The 19,752-nt window shown below is 45.1% G+C and overlaps 1 protein-coding gene across 4 annotated transcripts; it reads right to left on the minus strand.

Annotated features, from left to right (window-relative positions):
* Nucleotides 1–12,552: 12,552 nt before the first annotated feature.
* ZNF32 (zinc finger protein 32) lies at nucleotides 12,553–17,724 on the minus strand. 4 transcript variants are annotated; one of them, XM_036265851.1, is made up of 3 exons: nucleotides 17,631–17,724; nucleotides 15,190–15,329; nucleotides 12,553–13,484 (listed from the first exon to the last, which is right to left on the minus strand). In XM_036265851.1, the coding sequence occupies exons 2-3, from the start codon at nucleotides 15,257–15,259 to the stop codon at nucleotides 12,733–12,735; spliced, it is 822 nt and encodes a 273-aa protein (XP_036121744.1). In that variant the 5' UTR covers nucleotides 15,260–15,329; nucleotides 17,631–17,724; the 3' UTR covers nucleotides 12,553–12,732. The 4 variants fall into 4 exon arrangements, with proteins under 4 accessions (XP_036121744.1, XP_036121745.1, XP_036121746.1 ...); XM_036265852.1 differs by having other exon boundaries at nucleotides 17,665–17,723; XM_036265853.1 differs by having other exon boundaries at nucleotides 12,555–13,484; nucleotides 15,186–15,329.
* Between the last annotated feature and the right edge of the window lie 2,028 nt (nucleotides 17,725–19,752).

Genomic DNA, 19,752 nt, shown 5'->3' on the forward strand with positions numbered 1-19,752 from the left:
CCGGCCGGGCGGGTCAGCTCTGCGGCAGCCGCGGTCCCCCCCAGAGGCCGGCCCCCGCACGCCCAGTTCGAGTACCTGATGAAGCAGCACTCAGGGACCATGGGCTGCAACTCGTCGCAGGGCTCGTGGATGTGAGCTTGGGCCACTCGAGAGCTTCATCTCGCGACGCCACCTGGAGAACTTCACGCCCCTGGGCTGCGGCCGGCCGTGCTGAGCAGCCCGAACCCTGGGTGCAGCCCGGCCCGACGCTGCGTCTTCTACCTGCGCTGCCTCGGCAAGAACCGCGAGTTCGTGGACAGAGTGTTCTAGGGGCGCGGGGCGCCGCCACTGCAGCTGCCGCACCTGTGTGTGTCGGCCCCAGGCGGCTGGGACCCGACCTGGCCCACGACTCATGACTTCCGGCCTTAGCCCTACCCACAACCAAGACCTGGACCACAGCCCCTGGCAGCATTCCTCTGACCTGTGACCCATTACCCAGTGGGCAGGATGCCAAACGGCAATCTCCAGGCCTTGTTCGCCCCATTCGCAACCCCATTCACGACCAGGACCCACCAGGACCCGGACTGCAGTCCCCCGCCCCACCCTCCCCAAGCTGGAGGCTTACTTAGGCACCAGATTTTATTGGCTCCTCTGTGTGTCCTGGGATTTTGCATATATTTTTCATAACCAGCTTGCAGGTAGTCCTGAACAGAAATATTAAACTCTAGCTGGTAGAACTGCCCCAAACTAAGATCTGTATTTTCTTTCTGTTTTAAAATTAATTAATTAAAATTTCTTTATTGAGTTGAGAGAGAGGGAGGGAGGGGGAAGGGGGAGAGGGGGAGAAAACATCGACTGGCCTCCTCCTGCATGCCCTGCACTGGGGATTCGGCCTACAGCCTCAGCATGTGCCCTGACCAGAAATCGAACTGGCAGCCTCTTGGTGCTTGGGTCGATGCTTAACCTCTAAGCCACAATGGCCAGGCAAGACTGGTACTTTTTTAACTGAGAGAAGAACAAACAAACAAACAAAAAACCAACCTCCAAAAATTGCTCTTTTCTAGTTGTACCATTTTAGTAAATAGTCACATGATCCACTCAATTGCAAGCCAACATCCTAGAAGTCATTTTGATTCTTTTCTCTCTTCCTCACATTTTATCTATCACCAAGTCTTATCAACTCAACCTTTAAAACATATCAGAATCTACCCACTTCTGTCTTGCACAATTAGCATATGAGTCACAGCTGTCATTAATTCTCTGCCTCCTAATTTGTATTTCTTGCTCCTCCACACAATGAATTTCTCATATGGTAGCCAGGGTGATCTTTGAAAACACACGATGTCAGACATGAAACCCTCCAAAGGCTTTTCAATGGACTTCGTGTAAAATTAACTCTTCATCCTGGCCTGCAAGGCTTTACAGACTGAGGTCCTGTCAATTCTCTGACTTCAAATCACTCCTCCCGTATGTGCCACTGGGCAGATCCTTGACCACACCAAACATCCCAACTTAGGGAGTTTTTACTAATTGTCCACTCTGCCCAGAATATTCTTTTTTTCACATCTTTCACATGCTTGGTTCCTTATTCAAGTCTCAGCTGAACTGCTATATCCTCTGAGGGGCATTTGCTTGACCATAATCCAGTGGCACCAAAATAACCTGTTCCAGGTACTTTCACTGTAGTATCTTTGCCACAAGCATTTTTGCTGCAAACATTATCCCTGAGTAACTCATTGGCTGTAAGGCAATTCTGCCATAAAAAGTAATTTACAATAACTGGTTGACAGTTTGATTTTTTTGGCTGGTTTGGTTTCATTTCTCCATTGACAGGTAAATCAGTCAACTGCTGTAAAAAAGATAAAATAACCGGTTGACTCCTTTTTGTTTGTTTGGTTTCATTTCCTTACAACAAATCAACAACCTTCAGCAAACAGTGTATTTAAGTGAGTTGTCAGTTTGGTTTTATTCCTCCATTGACAAAATTCTCAGTTACTCCCATTTTTATATTATATATAAATCTTAGCTACTTCTCACGATGGTCTATACAGTGCTGAATAGATGTGGTGGTGCTCTTAAAGTAGTGAGCATTTCTTCTAGATGACAATGATTGGCCCCAAGAGTTTATTTCTTCTTCTTTTTTTTTTTTTTTATCCTCACCTGAGGACATTTTTCCATTTTTTCTTCAGATAGAGTGGGAGGGAGAGAGAGGAAGAGAGAGAGAGAAACATTGACATGAAAGGGACACAACACATCGAGTGGCTGACACCTGCATGACCAACCAGGGCCGGGGACAAATTGCAACCAAGGTACGAGCCCTTAGCAGGAACCGAACCCAGGTCTCTCTGGACCGCAGGCTGATGCTCTAACCACTGAGCCAAACTGGCTAGGGCTATTTCTTATTTTGTATCATTGACTTTTGGAGAGAGAGAGACAGATTTGTTGTTCCACTTATTTATGCATTTGTTGGCTGATTCCTGTATGCACTCTGACTGGGGACTGAACCCACAACCTTGGCATATCATGATGCTCTAACCAACTGAGCTATCCAGCCAGGGCCATGATTTCTTTTTTAAACGCATTATAAGGGAAAAACAAAGAGAGGTCAAGGGGCATTGTTGAGGGCACAGAGTTAAACCCACATTTCTCACAGAATAAAGCAAAGTGTTGCCCTGGCCGGTTCGGCTCAGTGGTTAGAGTGTTGGCCCGCAGACCAGAGTCACGGGTTTGATTCCAGTCAAGGGCACGTACCTCGGTTGTGGTTCACCCTAGACCCTGGTCAGGGTTGTGCAGGAGGCAACCAATCAATGTGTCTCTCTCACATGAATGTTTCTCTCTCTCTCCCTCTTCTTCCCACTCTATCTGAAGATAAATGGAAAAATATCTTTGGGTGAGGATTAAAAAAAAAAAAAAAGGAAAAAAGAAAAGTAGTTTTTTTTTTTTATCTTCACCTGAGGACATGTTTTTGATATTTTGTTCAGATAGAGTGGAAGGGAGGGAGGGATGAAGGGGGGGGGGGAGAGAGAGAGAGAGAGATAAACATCAATGTGGAAGGGACACATGAAGTGGTTGCCACCCACACGAGCCAACCAGGGCCAGGGACAAACTGCAACTGAGGCACATGCCCTTAGCGGGCACCAAACCCTGGTCTCTCCAGACCACAAGCTGACACTCTAACTGCTGAGCCAAACCGGCTGGGGCGAAAAGTACTTTTTTTTTAAAGGTACAATTCATAAAATAAAACCAGTTATTTGAGCGGTATTCCCACACATTAAATCTACATACATTTTCTTTCTTTCTTTCTTTCTTTCTTTCTTTCTTTCTTTCTTTCTTTCTTTCTTTCTTTCTTTCTTTCTTTTCTTTCTTTCTTTCTTTCTTTCTTTCTTTCTTTCTCTCTTTCTTTCTTTCTTTCTTTCTCTCTCTCTCTCCTCTCTTTCTCCTTCCTTCCTTCCTTCCTTCCTTCCTTCCTTCCTTCCTTCCTTCCTTCCTTCTTCCTTCCTTCCTTTCTCCCTTCCTCCCTTTCTTCCTTCTTCTTTCTTTCTTTCTTCTTCTTTTCTTCTTTTCGTTGTTTCTTTTTTCTTCTTTTCTTTCTTTTCTTTTCTTTCTCTTTTTTTTTGTCGTTTATTTTTTTCTCTTCCTTTTTCGTTTTTTTCTTTTCTTCTCTTCCTTTCTTCTTTCTTCATCTTTCTTCCCGCTCTCTTCCTCTTTTCCTCGCTTCTCCCTTTTCTTGTAGAGAGAGAGGAAGGGATAGGGAGAGAGAGATAGAAACATCGAAGAAAGAGAACATTGATTGGCTGTCTCCTGCATGCCCCTCACTGGGGATTTGGCCCACAATCTCAGCATGTGGCCTGACCTGGAATTGAACCAGCGACCTCTAGGTGCATGGATTGATGCTCAACCACTGAGCCACACAGGCTGGGCAAATCTACACACATTTTACAATATATTTGAATATTTTGCATTTTACAATAAAATCTTTTAAATATTATACCCTAATATTTAATGTCCCTCTTTCATGTTTTGTGATTTTTATATCTTTTTTTTATGGCAAAATTGCCTTATGGCTAATTACTTATGTGTGAAAATGCTTGTGGCAAAGACATCTATAGTGAATATACCAGACACACCCCGAAACCATCACTTCTTCCTGCTTTAGTTTCTTCATACTACTTATGCCTTATCTCATTTTTTTTTACTCATTTGCTTTCTTATGTACTGTCTACTTCCCCCGATTAAGATATAAATTCCCTAAGAACAGAGAGGCTGTCTGATTTGTTCATAGCTGTATCCATAAGGCCTCTTACAGGGCCTAGTACCTAAGAGTTTAAATAGTCAACTTTACAGTGAGTCTGGTCCCCCCCGGTTTCTCTGATGGACCAACATTTGTCACACTGACTCTGGTGAAGGACCACTTTCTGTTAAAAAATTTCTAATGTGTCACAGACTGACAGTTTTGTAAAATACAATGAAAAAGATATAAAATACCAACATAATTTTAAAAAAATTATTAGATTTAACAGACAAAAGTTTCAAATACTAAATCTCTGTCCTTATGTTAGCACAGGCAGCTAGTTAGTAAATGACAAAAGAGAAGGGAGCCAAACTGGCTAAGTCTGATTGACTAGGAAGCTACAGCTTCCAGGCACGCCAGGGGATAGCCGCATTGCCCCGCCAAGGGGATTAACATCTATCCCTTCCTCACCCAAGTAGGGAGGAAGGACAAGCTTTCCAATCTCCCCAGGGAACAGCCAGTCATTCCCCCAGATCACCAGGAGCAGGGAGAAGCAGTAAAAGGGAAATTACTCTCATGAGGCATGCGCAGTAGAAGCCAAGATGGCAAACATAAAGGGGAGGTGTCTTGTCTGGGAAAAAGACCAGATAGGATAAGGGCATAGAAACCCCGGAAGAATTAGGAAGATGACTGGTTTGAAAGAAAGCCTATTCTTTCTCAAACTCAAGGAAATACAGGGGAAGCTTAACAAAGGTCAGAGGTTCGTTTGTGCATTCAAGTGTTCTCTTCCCTCTCAGCAGCTGTGAGAGCTAGAGCACAGCGCTGCGTTGGGGCCCTGGCAGCAGATGTGCAGATGGGGAAATGACACACAGGCAAATGCAGCTGGGAACAAAGACTGTGCTGGACTATCAGAGCCCAGGGTGATGGCATTGCAGTTCTGGGTCCTGACTCTCCCGGTGGGCACTTGTGGTCACCAGGCCCAGGACTTCCTTTGCAGCGAGATGGACCTGAGCCACCTGGTTGTGAATAAAACGTCAGGCAGCTGAGGGCAGTCCTTTGTTTTGCTCCAACAAATCTTACCACTATGCTCAAGTCCTCCTATGCACAGGTCCCTGAAATGCTTATCCTGTGACTCTGAGAAAGAATCCTGTTTCCATTGGCAACACTAATGTCTTTGTATACTGTTAACAAGCTGTTTGTGAGCTGCCCCCAGTCTACAGGCCACATGCTGAAAAGCAGAGGATAGAATATACACAAAACAACTGAGAGCCAAGTGAAGCCCAGGGGAACAACTCAACTCTGAGCTAGGGAAGTGCCTGGTAACCTTCAGAAGAGCTCATGTCTGAGGCCTGAGACTGAAGGGGCACCAACTCCTTCTTCCGCAGGAAACTGAGGACAACCAGCCCTCCACCCCCAACAGGAATGATTTGACTACTAGTCAACAGTGGAGGTGATAATGAGGCAAGTGGCAGTTTCTCCTCAAGGTCACATATCTCCACTGTATCTGAGGAAGAGGGATGAGATTGGGCTAGAGAAGCCTGCAAGTCCCTGCACAAAGGTGGGACAAAGAAGAAGTGGAAGTGGAGGCCATTGTCCAAGAGTGACATAAATGTACCTTTAGCACAACAGGGCCAGGTGAATACCAAGCAGCCAGATCAGCCACTCCTCTCAACCAGACTTCTTGACTTCAAGAGCAAAAAGGTTTCTTTCTGTCCAAGGCTAACCTCTTCCTATTCATTTCAGATCAAATTCTTTCTTCCCTTCTGAGATTCAAGTCCACCAGTTATCTTTTTCCCCTTTAATATTTTATCCATTTTCCACCCTGTTGTCTGGATTGTCTAAAACACCTTCCCTACCTCAACAATATTCAGATAACTTCAGATCTTGTCAATGATGTCTCCTAAATCTCTATCCAAAGTGTTACTTCTTCTTTATTCTCATTGCCACTGTCCTAGGTAAAGCCTTCATTTCTTATCCAAACCACAATAACTTCTTACCAAGTCTTCAAATACAAGTTTTGCCATTTTTTAACCATAGATCGGATAGTCCGATTTAGTAATTTTTAAAAATCCCACAGACAAAGTGATGGGGAGAAGTCTGTGCTGAGAATGAAAAGGTTATGTTAATGGACTATAAACCTTGTAGTAGGTTGAAAATTCAAAGATGAGAAATGGTATGACAGTGGACCAAATGAAAGGAATCAGTGCGATAGGGGAAAGAAAAAAGAAAAATAAAATAGTGGTCCTGCAAAGCAAGACAAAGTTGGGACTAAAGACCCTGAATAATTAATATTATTATCCCTGGTATCAGTGGAGTATATGAGTCACCCCAAGGTGGACCTCATGCTTACTCTGGGGAAGTGAACTCAGTATCCTGAGGGCCAACCAAGGTGGCAGGTCATGGGACCAGTAGTTTCTTGTCCCTCCCACCAACCCACCTTCCTCCAACAAATGTTGTACTCCTCCAAACTACATACATCACGTGGCCTTCCACTTCCTTTCCAGAGCCTTTCTTGCTGGGTCCAACAATGTACTTTGCAGGGGTCACGAAACAGTAATGCAGAAGGCAGGAGGTGGACGGGAGCTGTAGTCATACTGGATTACCTGTAGTCATCTAAACGTCATACTCTAGTCTATCTAGAATAGCTCTTTACACATTGATTCTGCCCTGACTTAAAATTTCTCTCATCCATTCTGGAACTCCTTTCAGTTTCAGAACAATCAACAACCTCCTTTCTGAAGCATGAGGATGAGTTAGATGCCTCATCCTCTAACATCTCATAGTATCTTGCACATAACCTCTACTATAGTTATTAAATCTGTCTCCCAAATTGGCTATAAGATTCTAAAAGATAGGAGCCATGCTCAACTAATCTTTAAATTCTCAGAACTAGCACAACTGACTCAGAATCTAAATGGTATTTATAAATTCACATTCAATTTAAAAGAATAATCAAATGCTACAAGTAAAAGAAAACCTCGAGATCATCAAACTCAACACTCTCATTTTCAGATGAGAAAACTAAGGTTCATAATGGTGAAGTGACTTATCCAAGTCACAGAGGAAGGCAGGGGTTAAATTGAAACTGCTGCCTTTCAGCAGACTCAAGGACAAGGTCCAGTAAATAAGAACACTCAGTAAGTATTGGTGGGATGAAGTCCTTTCTTTAAATTCAAACAGTTATTAATATGTAACAGAATCTCAAAATTTATTTTACTAACAATCCACAACTTCATTAGCAGTGAAAAAATAATCTTCACTTGGAAACAGGTAAAAAAGAAGGAAGGAAAATACAGAGAACCCAGGGTCGTACTACTCATGCTAATCTCTTTTGAAGTCCTCAGTTACTTTTTAAGGCATAGTGAGGGCACTCTCTCAGTACTGTGAGGCAGTTTACGGTTTTCTAAACAAACCAATTTTTATAGGAGTTCGTGGTCTCTTCCTACGTATGTGAGGACTATATTCGCCAAGCAAAAAGATGGTCTTGGTTAAGAACCAATTATTTTTTTCCTTAAAATCCAGCCTGATATTTTGTTCAACTAATTTCTGGTGTGATGACCTGTTCAGTTATAGCGAAGCAGCAGCCTGGTGTTAAAAAACATGGGGTTTACTTCTGGCTTTGCTGTTTCTGCAACAAAGGATACGGTGCTTCCCTTCGCTCCTTCAGCATTAGCGCTCTCCTCTGTAAGAGGGACGGCACCAAGGCAGAGTGGGCTGGCTGTCCCCTTCCACTGAAAACATTCTTTGATTCTAAGTGCCAATCTTGAGGTAACTTTCTAGGAATGGTTTTATGGAGACAAATGAGAAATCAGTTTTTAAAAAAGTGCTAATTGGTAATTTAACAATGTATTGTACCAATTAAACAAAGCAATCAGAGCATTAAAGATGAACATTTTACCTACTTTGGAGATGCTCACATCAAGCAAGTAGAGAAATATCTGACAATAAATGTAGCAAATTTATGGATGTACAAAGTTCAATGAGATAAAAAAGAGTGAAATTCTCTTTTTAGTAGGTCTAGGGGTGGCGGTGCTTAGGAATCTCAATTCTTAGAAAACACAAATAATTCTAATATACAGCCTGGTTGACGAACATTTCTGGGAGTGAGATGGTTTTCCTGAGACCACTTAGCACTGGACTGACCATGTAATAGCTCTGAATGACTTTCAATGTGAGCGGAATGTCCGGCAGGAAAAGGGAGGCTTTGACAGAGAGGACCAAGCAAAGATGCTGTGTGGAGTCTTTTAATGAAGAGCAGAGCCCAGTGCTCTGGGAGTGGGCCACGTTCATGGAAGCTGGGTAGTTCAGTGAAAACTGATGTGTAATTTAAAGGCAGCAGAGACCTGTGCAGACCCTGGCAACACCATCTGATAGCTTTATGCCCTTACTGTATCATTGTTACTACACCCATATTTACAATACCCCATGTCTCACACTGGATGACAATAAAGAGAAAAGCGACACACAGAACAAAGACAGGACCTGACATCAGATAGGTACTTAATGTGGATGTCCTTTCTCTGTCCCAAGAAAGAAAGGTTACTTACATTCTCAGGGAGACATTATTTTCAGAGAAGAAACCCCAACTTACCTGGCACTTGGTCATTCCCTCCTCTCGGGGCAGAGTTCTGGAAAGCTAGAGCTGGCAAAAAACAAAAAAAGCGACAATCAAGTCCACCTTGCAGGACTAGTCAGCCCAGCAAGACTGTAGAGGAAACGTCCCTCAGCTTCTGCTACTGGGTAAAACCCTCTCCTGGGTGCCTGTCGGTTCCCCCGGCACCTCCTCTCCTCTCCCCCGGGCTCTGGAGCCCAGGGGCCCGGCGCCCCTCCCCAGGGCACGTTCCGCCGGCGCCAAGATGTGTTCCTTTTCCGCCAAGTTCTAGTTAGAGCAGCAGGAGCTCTCGGGGTGATGTGTCGCCTCTCGTAAGGGATTGTGGATGCCCGCGACGCCTTCCTCGCCCTGACTCATCTCTGGGGTGCAGGAGCTCAGATGCAACCTTTCCGCGAGGACAGTGCCGTGGGGGCAGAAACCTCAGTCCCTCACAGGAGCCCTTCTCGGTTGCCTAATGTGCCCCCAAAACCTCCTTGATAGAAGGCCAGTCACCGGCGCGGGAAAGGCCAACTACGAAGCCCCCAGGCCCACCAAGACCGAGCTCAGGCGAGGAGGGCCCCTCCGAGCCGCAGCGGCGGTCGCAGCGCCCAGACACCCGTGCAGCCTCCGACCACACCTCCCAGGTCGCGCGCCCGCCACAGCCGCCCAGCCGGGCAGTCGGGTCTCCGCGGCCCAGCGCCGCTGCCGCCCAACTCGCACTTCCCCACCTCCTGACGCCTCTCCGCCGGAGGCGCGGGCAGCCAGCCGCCTCGCACCTCCCACGTGAATCCAGTGCCTGGAAGCGCAGGGTTCCGGACTGAGACCCGCGTCCTCGCCGGCGGAGGGCCCTGAACTACAAGTCCCAGAAAGCCGCGGGCGGGTCGCAGCCGCTTCCGTCCACACTTCCGGTGCGGTCCCAGGACTCCCAGCCGCCCTTCCAGCCTGCCGCGCAGCTGGGTTCTGATTTCAGCGGAGCGCCTGTAACTGTTCTTTAAGAGTTCATTCACGTTATTTTTAAAATTACAAACGGGTAAAAATTATTTTAGGAATACCCATTAAAGTGTTTTCATTTTGTTAATGTGCTACTGGGGGAAGAGAACGTAAGTATTACCCGTAATTTCGTCTTTACCTGTAAAAATATTCTGAACCAGATACATGCCATTCGGCATCTTCATCTGTCTCTTGAATTTCATTAGTCTGGCAAACATTTGAGGCCCTGTTGTGTTCCAGAAACTGTTAAAGACTCTTAAAGAAAAATCACTTTGGGTGTTAAATACTAGTGGGAGAAACAAACAGTACATTACTTTAATAAATAAATGTATATAGTGTGTTATAAGGCGATATGTGTTATGGAGAAAGAGCTGAACCGGGGATTGAGGGATACTATTGCAATTTTGAATAGAAAATTTTGGAGCCAAGACTTTGAAGAAATGAAGGAAATCAGTCATATGCCACTCAGCAGTCAGAACTCTTTCCAGGATTGTTTAGTTATAGGAGGGAGGACTTGGGAGAAAGGGGGCCATTCCATCTTGGCTGAAACCAGAAGTCCCTCTTTACATTTTTCACCTATTCATATGGTGCACTTGATGGTCCTTCGCACAAGTTCAGCGCCAACAAGAATCCCCAATTTGGGGTGCGTGCAGAAGGAAGCTACTGGGTGCAAAGAGCTCATTTGTGACACAGAGACGCTGTGAAAACAGCAGGGCTGTGAGGCATGCCTGGGGCCAGGTCTCTGGCGGGACAGCTCTACTCTGCTCCTTGATGGTCTGCTCTGCTCCTTGTCATACTGCTTTGTCTTCCTACCCTGGGGACTTTTTGGAGGGGCTCTGGTGCAAGTTAAGTCTGGCTGTTTTTTTTTCCCTGGCCCGGGACCACCTGGTAAGAGCTGTAAAGTGATTTGTGGTTGGTAGCTTCCTGTGCTAGGCTTGGAAGTAGCTGGGAGGGGCTATGCTATGGTCTGATGCTGGCTGCCACCTGCGCTGGGCTTGGGGCTGCTTAGCAAGAGGCACTGGGCATGCTGAGGCACCTGCTGCTTGGTTGGGCTTTGGGGATTTTTGGAAGATTGTAGGAATGTCTGCAGCTAGGGCTAAGGCTGCCTGCTTGTGTGGAAAAGCTGCTGAAATTGGTTCAGGCTTGTATATGTGATTTGGGTAGGGCTTTGTCTTGGAATCACCAGGATGGAGAGATCTGTGTTAGCTAGGTTGATGAATTCTCAGATTTGGTGCCTGGCATCACCTGCAGGTGGATTTGGGATCTCAACAAAGGAATAATGGTGCCTTCTAGCACTTTCTCTTGCACCTCTCAGGCTGTATGTGGGGTGGTCTCAACAATGGACAGTGGTGCCTGACAGCAATTCTGTCCTAGAGAGAGCTGCCCCACTAGCCCTCACCCTGAAGCCAGATGGTTTAGTTCCTCCAAGTATATCCCTGGTACTTTGCTGGAGCCTACCGCTAGTGTTTACTCGGGCCCTTTAAGAGAAAACCTGAATCTACAGCAGTCCTCAGTCTTACATGAACGGAGTCTCTGTTGACTTTTCACAGCCAGAAATTGTGGGGAATCCTCTTTCTAGACCTAGTGCTCTGGACTGGGAAGCCCAGTGTGGGCTTAAAACCCCTTGTTCCTCAGTGGTGACCTCCAGAGCTGAGATATCCCTTCCAATCCTTAACCACCACAGGTTGGTTTGGGACCAACCTGTTTTACGTCTCCACCCCTCCTCCAAGTGTTGAAGTTGCTTCTTCTTTATGTACTTAGAGGAATTGTGTTTCAGCTAGTCTTCAGGTGGTTCTCAAGAGTGGTTGTTCTATAATTTAGTTGTAATTTTGAGATGAGTAGTGTTTCCCTATTCTGCCACCTTGACTGGAACTTATCATTCATTATACTGATAACATAAATATTAACCATGAAAACTTATATAGATGGTTAGACTTAATAAAAAAGGAAATTCCCCCTCAAAGCCTTTTTTCCTATTATCTTTCAATTCTCATCCACTAGAGGGGTGTGTGTGTGTGTGTGTATACACACACACATATATATACACACACACATATATATGGATTAGACTTATGTATTTCTTCGTTTCTGTGTGTTTTTGGAGGAAGAGGATAGTATTGTTGGAGAACTGGACCTTCATTAGTGACTACAAATCTGGGCTCGGTGATTTCTAGGTGATCGCAACCCTGAGATATTAATACTATTGTTAAGAAGGGAGTGTATGTCCCCGGGAGGAGTCAGTTTAATAGCATGATAATAGGCTCAGGATTATAAAAAAATTGTAGTTTTCTACTCTTTGGCTATAGGCAAATTATGGCTATCTCAGCACTGCAGGATTGAGGTGAATCAGCACACAGACTTCAAATCTATCCAGGCTTAAAATGGAACCTTCTTTTGTAAGGGAAGGTTAGGACCTCTGCTATGGACATAGGTGATTTGTTAGGGTTTTTTTTTTTTTTTTGCGGGGTATCACCCAGCTAATACAATGTTCAATAGGAGTATTAATAAAGTAGTTCGATTTGCCTCATGATTTTTGTCCAGTAGTCTTAAATGCAAAACAAGATTAGTTTGAATATGTAGAGAAGAAAAGAACCTTAGAGTTGATAAAAGGTTTTTTTTTTTTTTAAGGCTGATTGGTGTCAACTAAAAATTTGCAATCTGTATCTGTTACACACAGAACAATCTCTGAGTGCAGTAGATTAATGGAAGTACCTTGGGAAATTAGGTAAAAATAAACTGACAGAAATTATGAAACAAACAAGATAATGATAATAAACAAGACATTTATTTTTTATACTCATTTAAAAGGAGAAAAGTCAGTTTGCCCTACCCAATGATGGTCTTTCTGAGTCTCCATTCACTCCATAGAATTGGATAGGTAGCTTGATCTCAGAAGATTCTGTACTGTTAATTCATAGAGAATTCCCTTCGCAGAATGTGGTCAAAGGGTGAGCCTCTGTGAGCAGCTTCGCTGGTGCACAGCCAGACTCCCTCTCTGAGTGAAGCTTTTCCCACATTGGCCACATAGATATGGTGTCTCTCCTGTGTGGATTTTGCCATGCAGGATACAATTTCCCCTGGTATGGAAACTCTTCCTGCACTGTACACAGGCATATGGTTTCAGGCCTGTGTGGACTCTGATGTGAACAATTAAGCTTCCTTTCTGACTGAAGGCTTTTCCACACTGATCACATCTATAGGGCTTCTCACCACTGTGAACTCTTCTATGAACAGCAAGGTTACTCTGGTTCCTGAAACTTCTCTGACAAATAGCACACTCGTAGGGTTTCTGTCCAGTGTGGAGTCTTTCGTGAACAGCCAGACTACCTCGTTGACTAAAGCTTTTCCCACACTCCTTGCACTGGTAAGGCTTTTCTCCTGTGTGTATGCGCTGATGTGTAACAAGATTGCCTTTGGCCCTGAAGCTTTTTCCACAATGGGTACACTCAAAGGGCTTCTGACCAGTGTGGATTCTCTCATGTAACGTTAGACTACCCTTTTGCCTGAAGGATTTTCCACATTCCTGGCACTCATAGACCCTCTGTGTCACTCCAGGTGAATCTTCCTGTAGTGTCTTAAAATCTGGGGATTTTTGTTCCAGCTTCTCTCTTCTGAAAGAATTCTGGAAATCCCAGCTTGTGGATCCTGTGGCCTCTGCGTGATCATATTTGTGGTGGGCTTCTGTCATCACATCTGGTAAAATGAGAGGGAAGTCATGTAAGATGCACCAATATGCTGAGTGAGAAGAATAGGGAAAAAAGAAACAATGCTTTGTTGAGTGCTTATTATGTGCCAGACATTATACAGTGAACTTTGCATAGATAATTTAGTCCTGAAAACAAGCCTATGAAATTACTACAGATAAAGAAATGAAGGCATAGGGAGGCTGTCAGAGGCCGTGCAGGTAGGTAAGCACAGAGCTGGGATTCCGACACAGGCATGCTCCACAGCAGTGTACTGCCTCTATATTTTGTTTAATTTAGCCTCCCAAATAATCTTGTGAGGTAGACATAAATATTTATAGACTCAGGAAAATTAAGAAAACTATATAGGATCACATAGAGTACCATACCCAAATTTTATCTGATTTCAAACAGATGAGGATCCAGGTTGTGCAGGGCCTAAAGCTTTAAAAGCTTAAAGCATCCATTAGGAAAAAGTATAAAAGTAGGAGCAGGGCCTTGAAGAGACCAATGCAAGAGGGGAATCCTGAAACTTAGATTTCATTAGCTTCATGAGAAATTCACTTCTGCACTAGTCTGTTTTGCTGACAGTGGAGTAAGCTCCAAGATGTCAGAAAATATGTAGTAGAACCCTTGGTACTGTACACCTGTTATCTCTAATCCCTGTAACCCTACAGGGTAGAGCCAATTGTCTTATTTTATAGATGAAGACCCAGCAGTTCAAGGAAGTTAAAGAACTTAACAACTATAGAATATGATCCAAGGAATTTTCCCTTTAAAATTCATGCCAGTTTAGTCTACTAAGCCATGGTAGAATGGAAATCAGTTTTGGTTTGGAAGTTATTCTCCGATACTCCTTAAGCAACTACTGACAGTATTTCTCAATATTGCCTTCTATCTGAGCTTTCTACTGCCCTTTAAACATGGGTCCAATTTATCACTACCCCGTATTAACAATTTTCTTGGAGTCATCCTAGGGAGATTTTATTTTCTTCCTTTTTCATCATATTTTGTTTTATTTGACACTTTTTCCACTCACCCACCAGACTACAAGCTCCATGAGGCCAGTGCTCAGTGCTCCACCTAAGTGTTCAGCAACATGTCTGACACATACCAGGGGCACAATACCCTTGGCTATTGAATCAGTGATCTTGTTTAACCTTCACAAAAGCCCCTTTAGAAGATGCTATCATCCCCATTTTACAGATGAAGAAACAAAGGTTCAGAGAGGTGACCACGGTTACACAGCTCATGAGTGGTGGGATTGGAATTCAAACTAGGGTTCCTGACTCACAAATCTGTACTGTGAGCCCTAAACCATCCTGCAAGAGAGAACTATTTTCTCTCTACAGACAGAAGGTTGTGACCAGGGCTTTTGGCTTGTACCCCTGAGCCCTCCCCTTCGCATCAGAGAAATTTTCTCATTATTTCTCTGCCTTAACCTTCCTTATTCAGTGATTGCGCTGAGATTTAAAGCTGCTCAATCATTCTCTGACAGACTACCTCAAGTTTATCTCCATATCAGGATTGTTTTTTTGCTGTTTCTACTGTTATTTCTAACTCCAACTTGTAGGCTTTTCCTCTGACCCCCAGGAATGGTGAGCTACACCAATGGAATGTCTCCTCTGCTTCCTCAGTCTACCAACCAGTGCTGAGGACAGGGACACTATATATGGTGAACTGAGAGCATCCCAGTGATCAACTGACTCACTCACTGAAAAATGCTACATTCTGGGCATATCTTCCATGGCAGTCCAGCAGAGTAGCTGTTGGAAATCCAAACATATCCACTCCTGCTGTATGACCTTAATCACCACCTCTTCATATGATGCTTCCATAGGCTGTTCTTGAGCACCTGAGGAGGAAAACAACAAACAAAAACAAAACAGAACAACAAAAACAAGAAAAGGCAGGAGAATTGATGAGTGAAAAGATTAAAGTCAACAGGAGCTCTACTTTGGGGTACGAGTAAATGGACGAACTCTGGATGGCCTGATGTTAGTCAACTGTAATGTAACAGAAAAATGTCCTTAAATGTACCATGACTACACACAAATGAACCCAGGGAGAAGCAGGAGGTGGAAAAGCAGAGAACACATGAACACATATCTCTCTCTCTTCCTGCCAATTCTAAGATAACGGGCACTCTATTTGTTCCTTAGCCTTGGCATGTGATCAGAATCTTCTAATTCCTTCCCCCATCTAATCATCTGCTATTTGGATAACCTCCAAAGGAATTCAGAATCTAAAAAACTCAATATGCAGCCTTCATGATTGGTTCTACAATGGAAATGGCTGTGGCTCTCCTCCCCAATTCCCCCTATGTTATAAGGACAGAGTAAGAGATTTCATATGTTACCTTTAAACAATTCTTAGGAGACTCCAGATCAGACCTTCCCCTCTCCTACTCTTCAAAATATGAAAGTACCAGTTCTGAGGGAAGTGTAGATACTTGTCAATACTTGGAAAAGGAAGACCTACTTTGGATTCCAAAACTGAGCTCAAGGCATTTCAACTAGGGTGAGTAACTTGCCCAAATTCTCAGAGCCACTAGGAGTAAAGGTGGAAGAAAGATTCAAATCCAAAATTTTCTGGATGCAAAGCCTGTGCCTTTACAGTAGACAGTTCTCTAGTTCCTCAGCACTAAAGAGCTGGTGGGAATTTTTATAACATGGAACAGAATGGAACAGGGCTTGGCCAGACTTTGGTACATCTAGATCCTAGGAATTCTCTTGCCCTGTATTATCTTTTTCTACACCCCCCCCCCCTTTGGAATAGTCTCTTCTTACTTTAGGATCCTGATTACTGCATTCTTACACTTTATACAGTGGTTCAGTGTATAACCTTTGTTTCCCTCTAATATGTCTCATCAAAATGCTGACCACCTGGTTTAATGAAATAGAAGTGTGATGCTACAGTTCTTTGCTTTGTTAACTGAAGCACCTGGTCTTGTTAACTGCACATTCTGCTACATGTTTTAGTGACCAAAGAAGCATTTTAAACTCTTAGTTGGAGGAGTCACCTTCAAGTAGGAGTACAAGCTAAAAAGGAATCCCCTATCAGAGTGTCAGGACGCTACAGAACATTAATTTGGAAGTTAAAGGTGTTACTGCTCAACAACTGTACATTCACCAAGAGTCAGTGGGAAGGACGAGGTTGGACTCTGTCCCTGGGGAATCCAGCAACTAGTTTGGTCAGAACAAATGGGTAGAACTTACAGCTCTGCCTCTCCACATACTATGAGCTCTTCAACAAGTAATAAACTCAGCTGCATCTCAGAACTTCCTTGATTAATACAGGAAAACTTTTCTCTCCCTAGATCACATGTCTGAGGAATTGATTTCCTGGAGAATTTGGAGAAAGTGGCTTTATCTTAGCAAACGTTGCTTTTCTTAGCAGAAAGGCTATTTATCCTTTGGAAAAGCTCAGAATTAGGCATGAGAGACTTGGAGGACTGCCTTGGCTCCCCACTCCCCACATGACCTTGGAAAAGTGACCTAACAGCCCTGACTTCATTTCCTCACTTACTAAGCAGGTTAATAACAGTTTCATATCAGGTAGCCCCTGGGAGAATAAAAGAACCAAATGTGAAGGGGTCTCTGACAGTACCTAAAGATTTAAGGCCTAAAGTTGAGAGCCCTCAAAAGGAGAGGACAAGAAGAAGGGGTGACTTTGCTGTCTCTGGAACCTTCTGGGGGCTAGTTTCAGCATTAGGAGATTCTGGCTAGGGGTGATGATTTTCTCCACACCACTGAATTCACTTTGTCCTTTCTCCCATATACCCACCCTAGAGAGCCTGCAAGTCTCCTGTCCATCTTCTGAAACCCTCGCCACAGGCCCAGGGTACACCTGTCTATTGCCCCCCTCCCGCGACTCCAGAGCCAGGGGTCTTCCACACGCCCTTCCCCGCACAGCCAAGCTCAGGGGGACCCCCTGCTGCTCTGGGCAGACTCCCTCCCTCCTAAGCACCCCCTCCGTGCTGGACCTCAAAACCGCCCCCACCCCCCACCTCCGGTCCAGATGTACGCTTCTCTGCAGCTGCAGACTTCTCCCCTCGCGGCTGGCTGCCCTTGCAGCCGGGCAGGCCTGCCCTGCTCAGGGCCGTGGGGGCGGCGGAGGGCCCCGGGGGCGGCCTGCCAGCGTGGCCCTGGCTCACCTGGGCGCCCGGGCCTGCCAGCAGCCTCACTCACCACAGCCGCGCAAGCCCACAGACAGACAAAGGCCAGCGCAGGCCCGCAGCAGCACGCCAGCGAACAATCCAGACTACAAATCCCAGGAGGCTCCGCCTAAACCCGCCCTCTAGGCCCTGGGCCTTCGCGCCCAGCTTTCCCGGAGCACTGTGGGAAATGTAGTTCCGCGGGGCTCCCAGCGGCTCTGCAGGTGAGGTCTTGTCCTCCGACTAGAGCCAGGCAGAAGGGACAGCCTGCGGAAGCCCTGGAAGGGGAATATAGGGTTCTTGTAGTGCACTGTGGAAGGAAACAAAATCTTGAAGAGAAATTGGTTGATAAAGCCTTGGGTACTTAGGGGTTATGTGTTGAGGGCTGTTTTAGATAGGACGAGGATCTCAAGGTCTGGGCAGTTTTTACTAAATGTTATTCTTGCTAAGTGTTAAAGACAGCCTTCCGTTGGAGCTAGAGCTTTGGATGGGAATCCCTAACTCTTACTTGCTATAAGTAAATAAAATTACCTTGTGACGACCATGACTGGATTTTAAAAAAATATATTATTATTGATTTTTAAAGAGAGAGAGGGAGAGGGAGAGAGAAAGAAACGTAAATGTGAAAACAAATTGGCTGCCTCCTGCATGCCCCCCACCAGTGATCTAGCCTGCAACCCAGGCATGTGCCTGGACTCTGGCAGCCTCTCAGGGCATGGGACAGTGCTCAGCCCACTAAGCCACACTAGCCTGGCTGTGCTGGGTCTTGAACAGAGCACCCAAAGCAGTGAACTCCTTGAATTCAGCAACAAATCTGGTGACTGCAGATGGGACTCTCTTAAAATGACTCCTTCTCTGCCGGGTGCGGGTGCTTGGTGAAGCAGTCTGCAGTGGGGTGAGCTCCACTGGGGCTTACCTGCCTGTGTCTCCATTGGACCGAGGACCTGTTGTAGAGAGACTCTTACTTAGTGCTGACCACCAAAACGGCTTCCTGGCCTGCCTGGACAGTGGAATGCTGTGGCCACCTGAACATGTTTTATTCAGCACTTCAGAAGGGAGGTGGGTAGGTCAAACCCAGTGGTCTGTTTAATTAATGTATCCTGTTTTAGGTGTCAAGTCACAGAGCAGGGGCCAGGTGAAGCCTTCTTGGGAGGGCCAGGGTATAAGCCAGGTGACCCTTATTCTGTTTCCTCAGAGCAAAGCAGGTATGTGACTGAACCCAGAAAAGTTGTTCTGCACGTATGAATTGTTCTGTCCAATGAATTATGGAAGGGAAAACAGTATTTTCTAGATAACAAACTAGATTTTTCTTCTTTTTTTTAATCCTCATTTGAGGACATTTTTCCCTTTTTTGTTCAGATAGAGTGGGAGGGAGGGAGGGAGGGAGGGAGAGAGAGAGAGAGAGAAACATTGACGTGAAAGGGACACATCGAGTGGTTGCCACCCGCACGACCCAACCAGGGCTGGGGACAAACTGCAACCGAGGTACGTGCCCTTAGTGGGAACCGAATCCGGGTCTCTCTGGACTGCAGGCCGACACTCTAACTGCTGAGCCAAACCAGCCAGGGCCAGATTTTTCTTCTTAAATGAAGATGTGGCTGAAGTGTTGAGAAATTGTAATCCCTGAAAATCACTCAGCACATGGGGTGAGAGTTTTATTTCTTGGGGCCTCACTGAAGAGCCACAAAAACAGACAGTCAAAACCTTGGCTCTGTTGCATGATACTGGGAGGTGCAAAGTTCCTTTTGAACATCCATGAGGTAAAGGCTCTCTAAAATGCCTTAAGCATGCCCTGGCCGGTTTGGCTCCGTGGTTAGAGCAGCAGCCCTTGGACCAAAGGGTCACAAGCTCAAATCCAGTCAAGGGCACGTACCTTGGTTGTGGTTTGATCTCCTACCCTGGTTGGGCTGGTGCAGTAGGCAACTAGTTGATGTATCATTGGCAATGATGTTCTCCCATACAGTAGGTTGCCTTTCCATTTTGATGGTTGTTTCTTTTGCTGTGCAGAAGATACAATTATCAAAATGGAAAGGCAACCCACTGTATGGGAGGGCATCATTGCCAATGATATATCAGATAAGGGGTTAATTTCCAATATATATAGAGTGCTCATACAACTTAA

This window comes from Molossus molossus, unplaced genomic scaffold (assembly GCF_014108415.1).
Source record: "Molossus molossus isolate mMolMol1 unplaced genomic scaffold, mMolMol1.p scaffold_m16_p_17, whole genome shotgun sequence".
Taxonomy (NCBI): Eukaryota; Metazoa; Chordata; class Mammalia; order Chiroptera; family Molossidae; genus Molossus; species Molossus molossus.

What these genes read in the sequence shown, in the direction of transcription:
- ZNF32 (XM_036265851.1), bottom strand. Translation starts at nt 15,259, where the DNA reads ATGTTTGGATTTCCAACAGCTACTCTGCTGGACTGCCATGGAAGATAT. An exon ending in CCAGAATGTAGCATTTTTCA is followed by an intron (nt 13,485 to 15,189) that starts GTGAGTGAGTCA and finishes TCATTTTACCAG; the next exon opens with ATGTGATGACAGAAGCCCAC.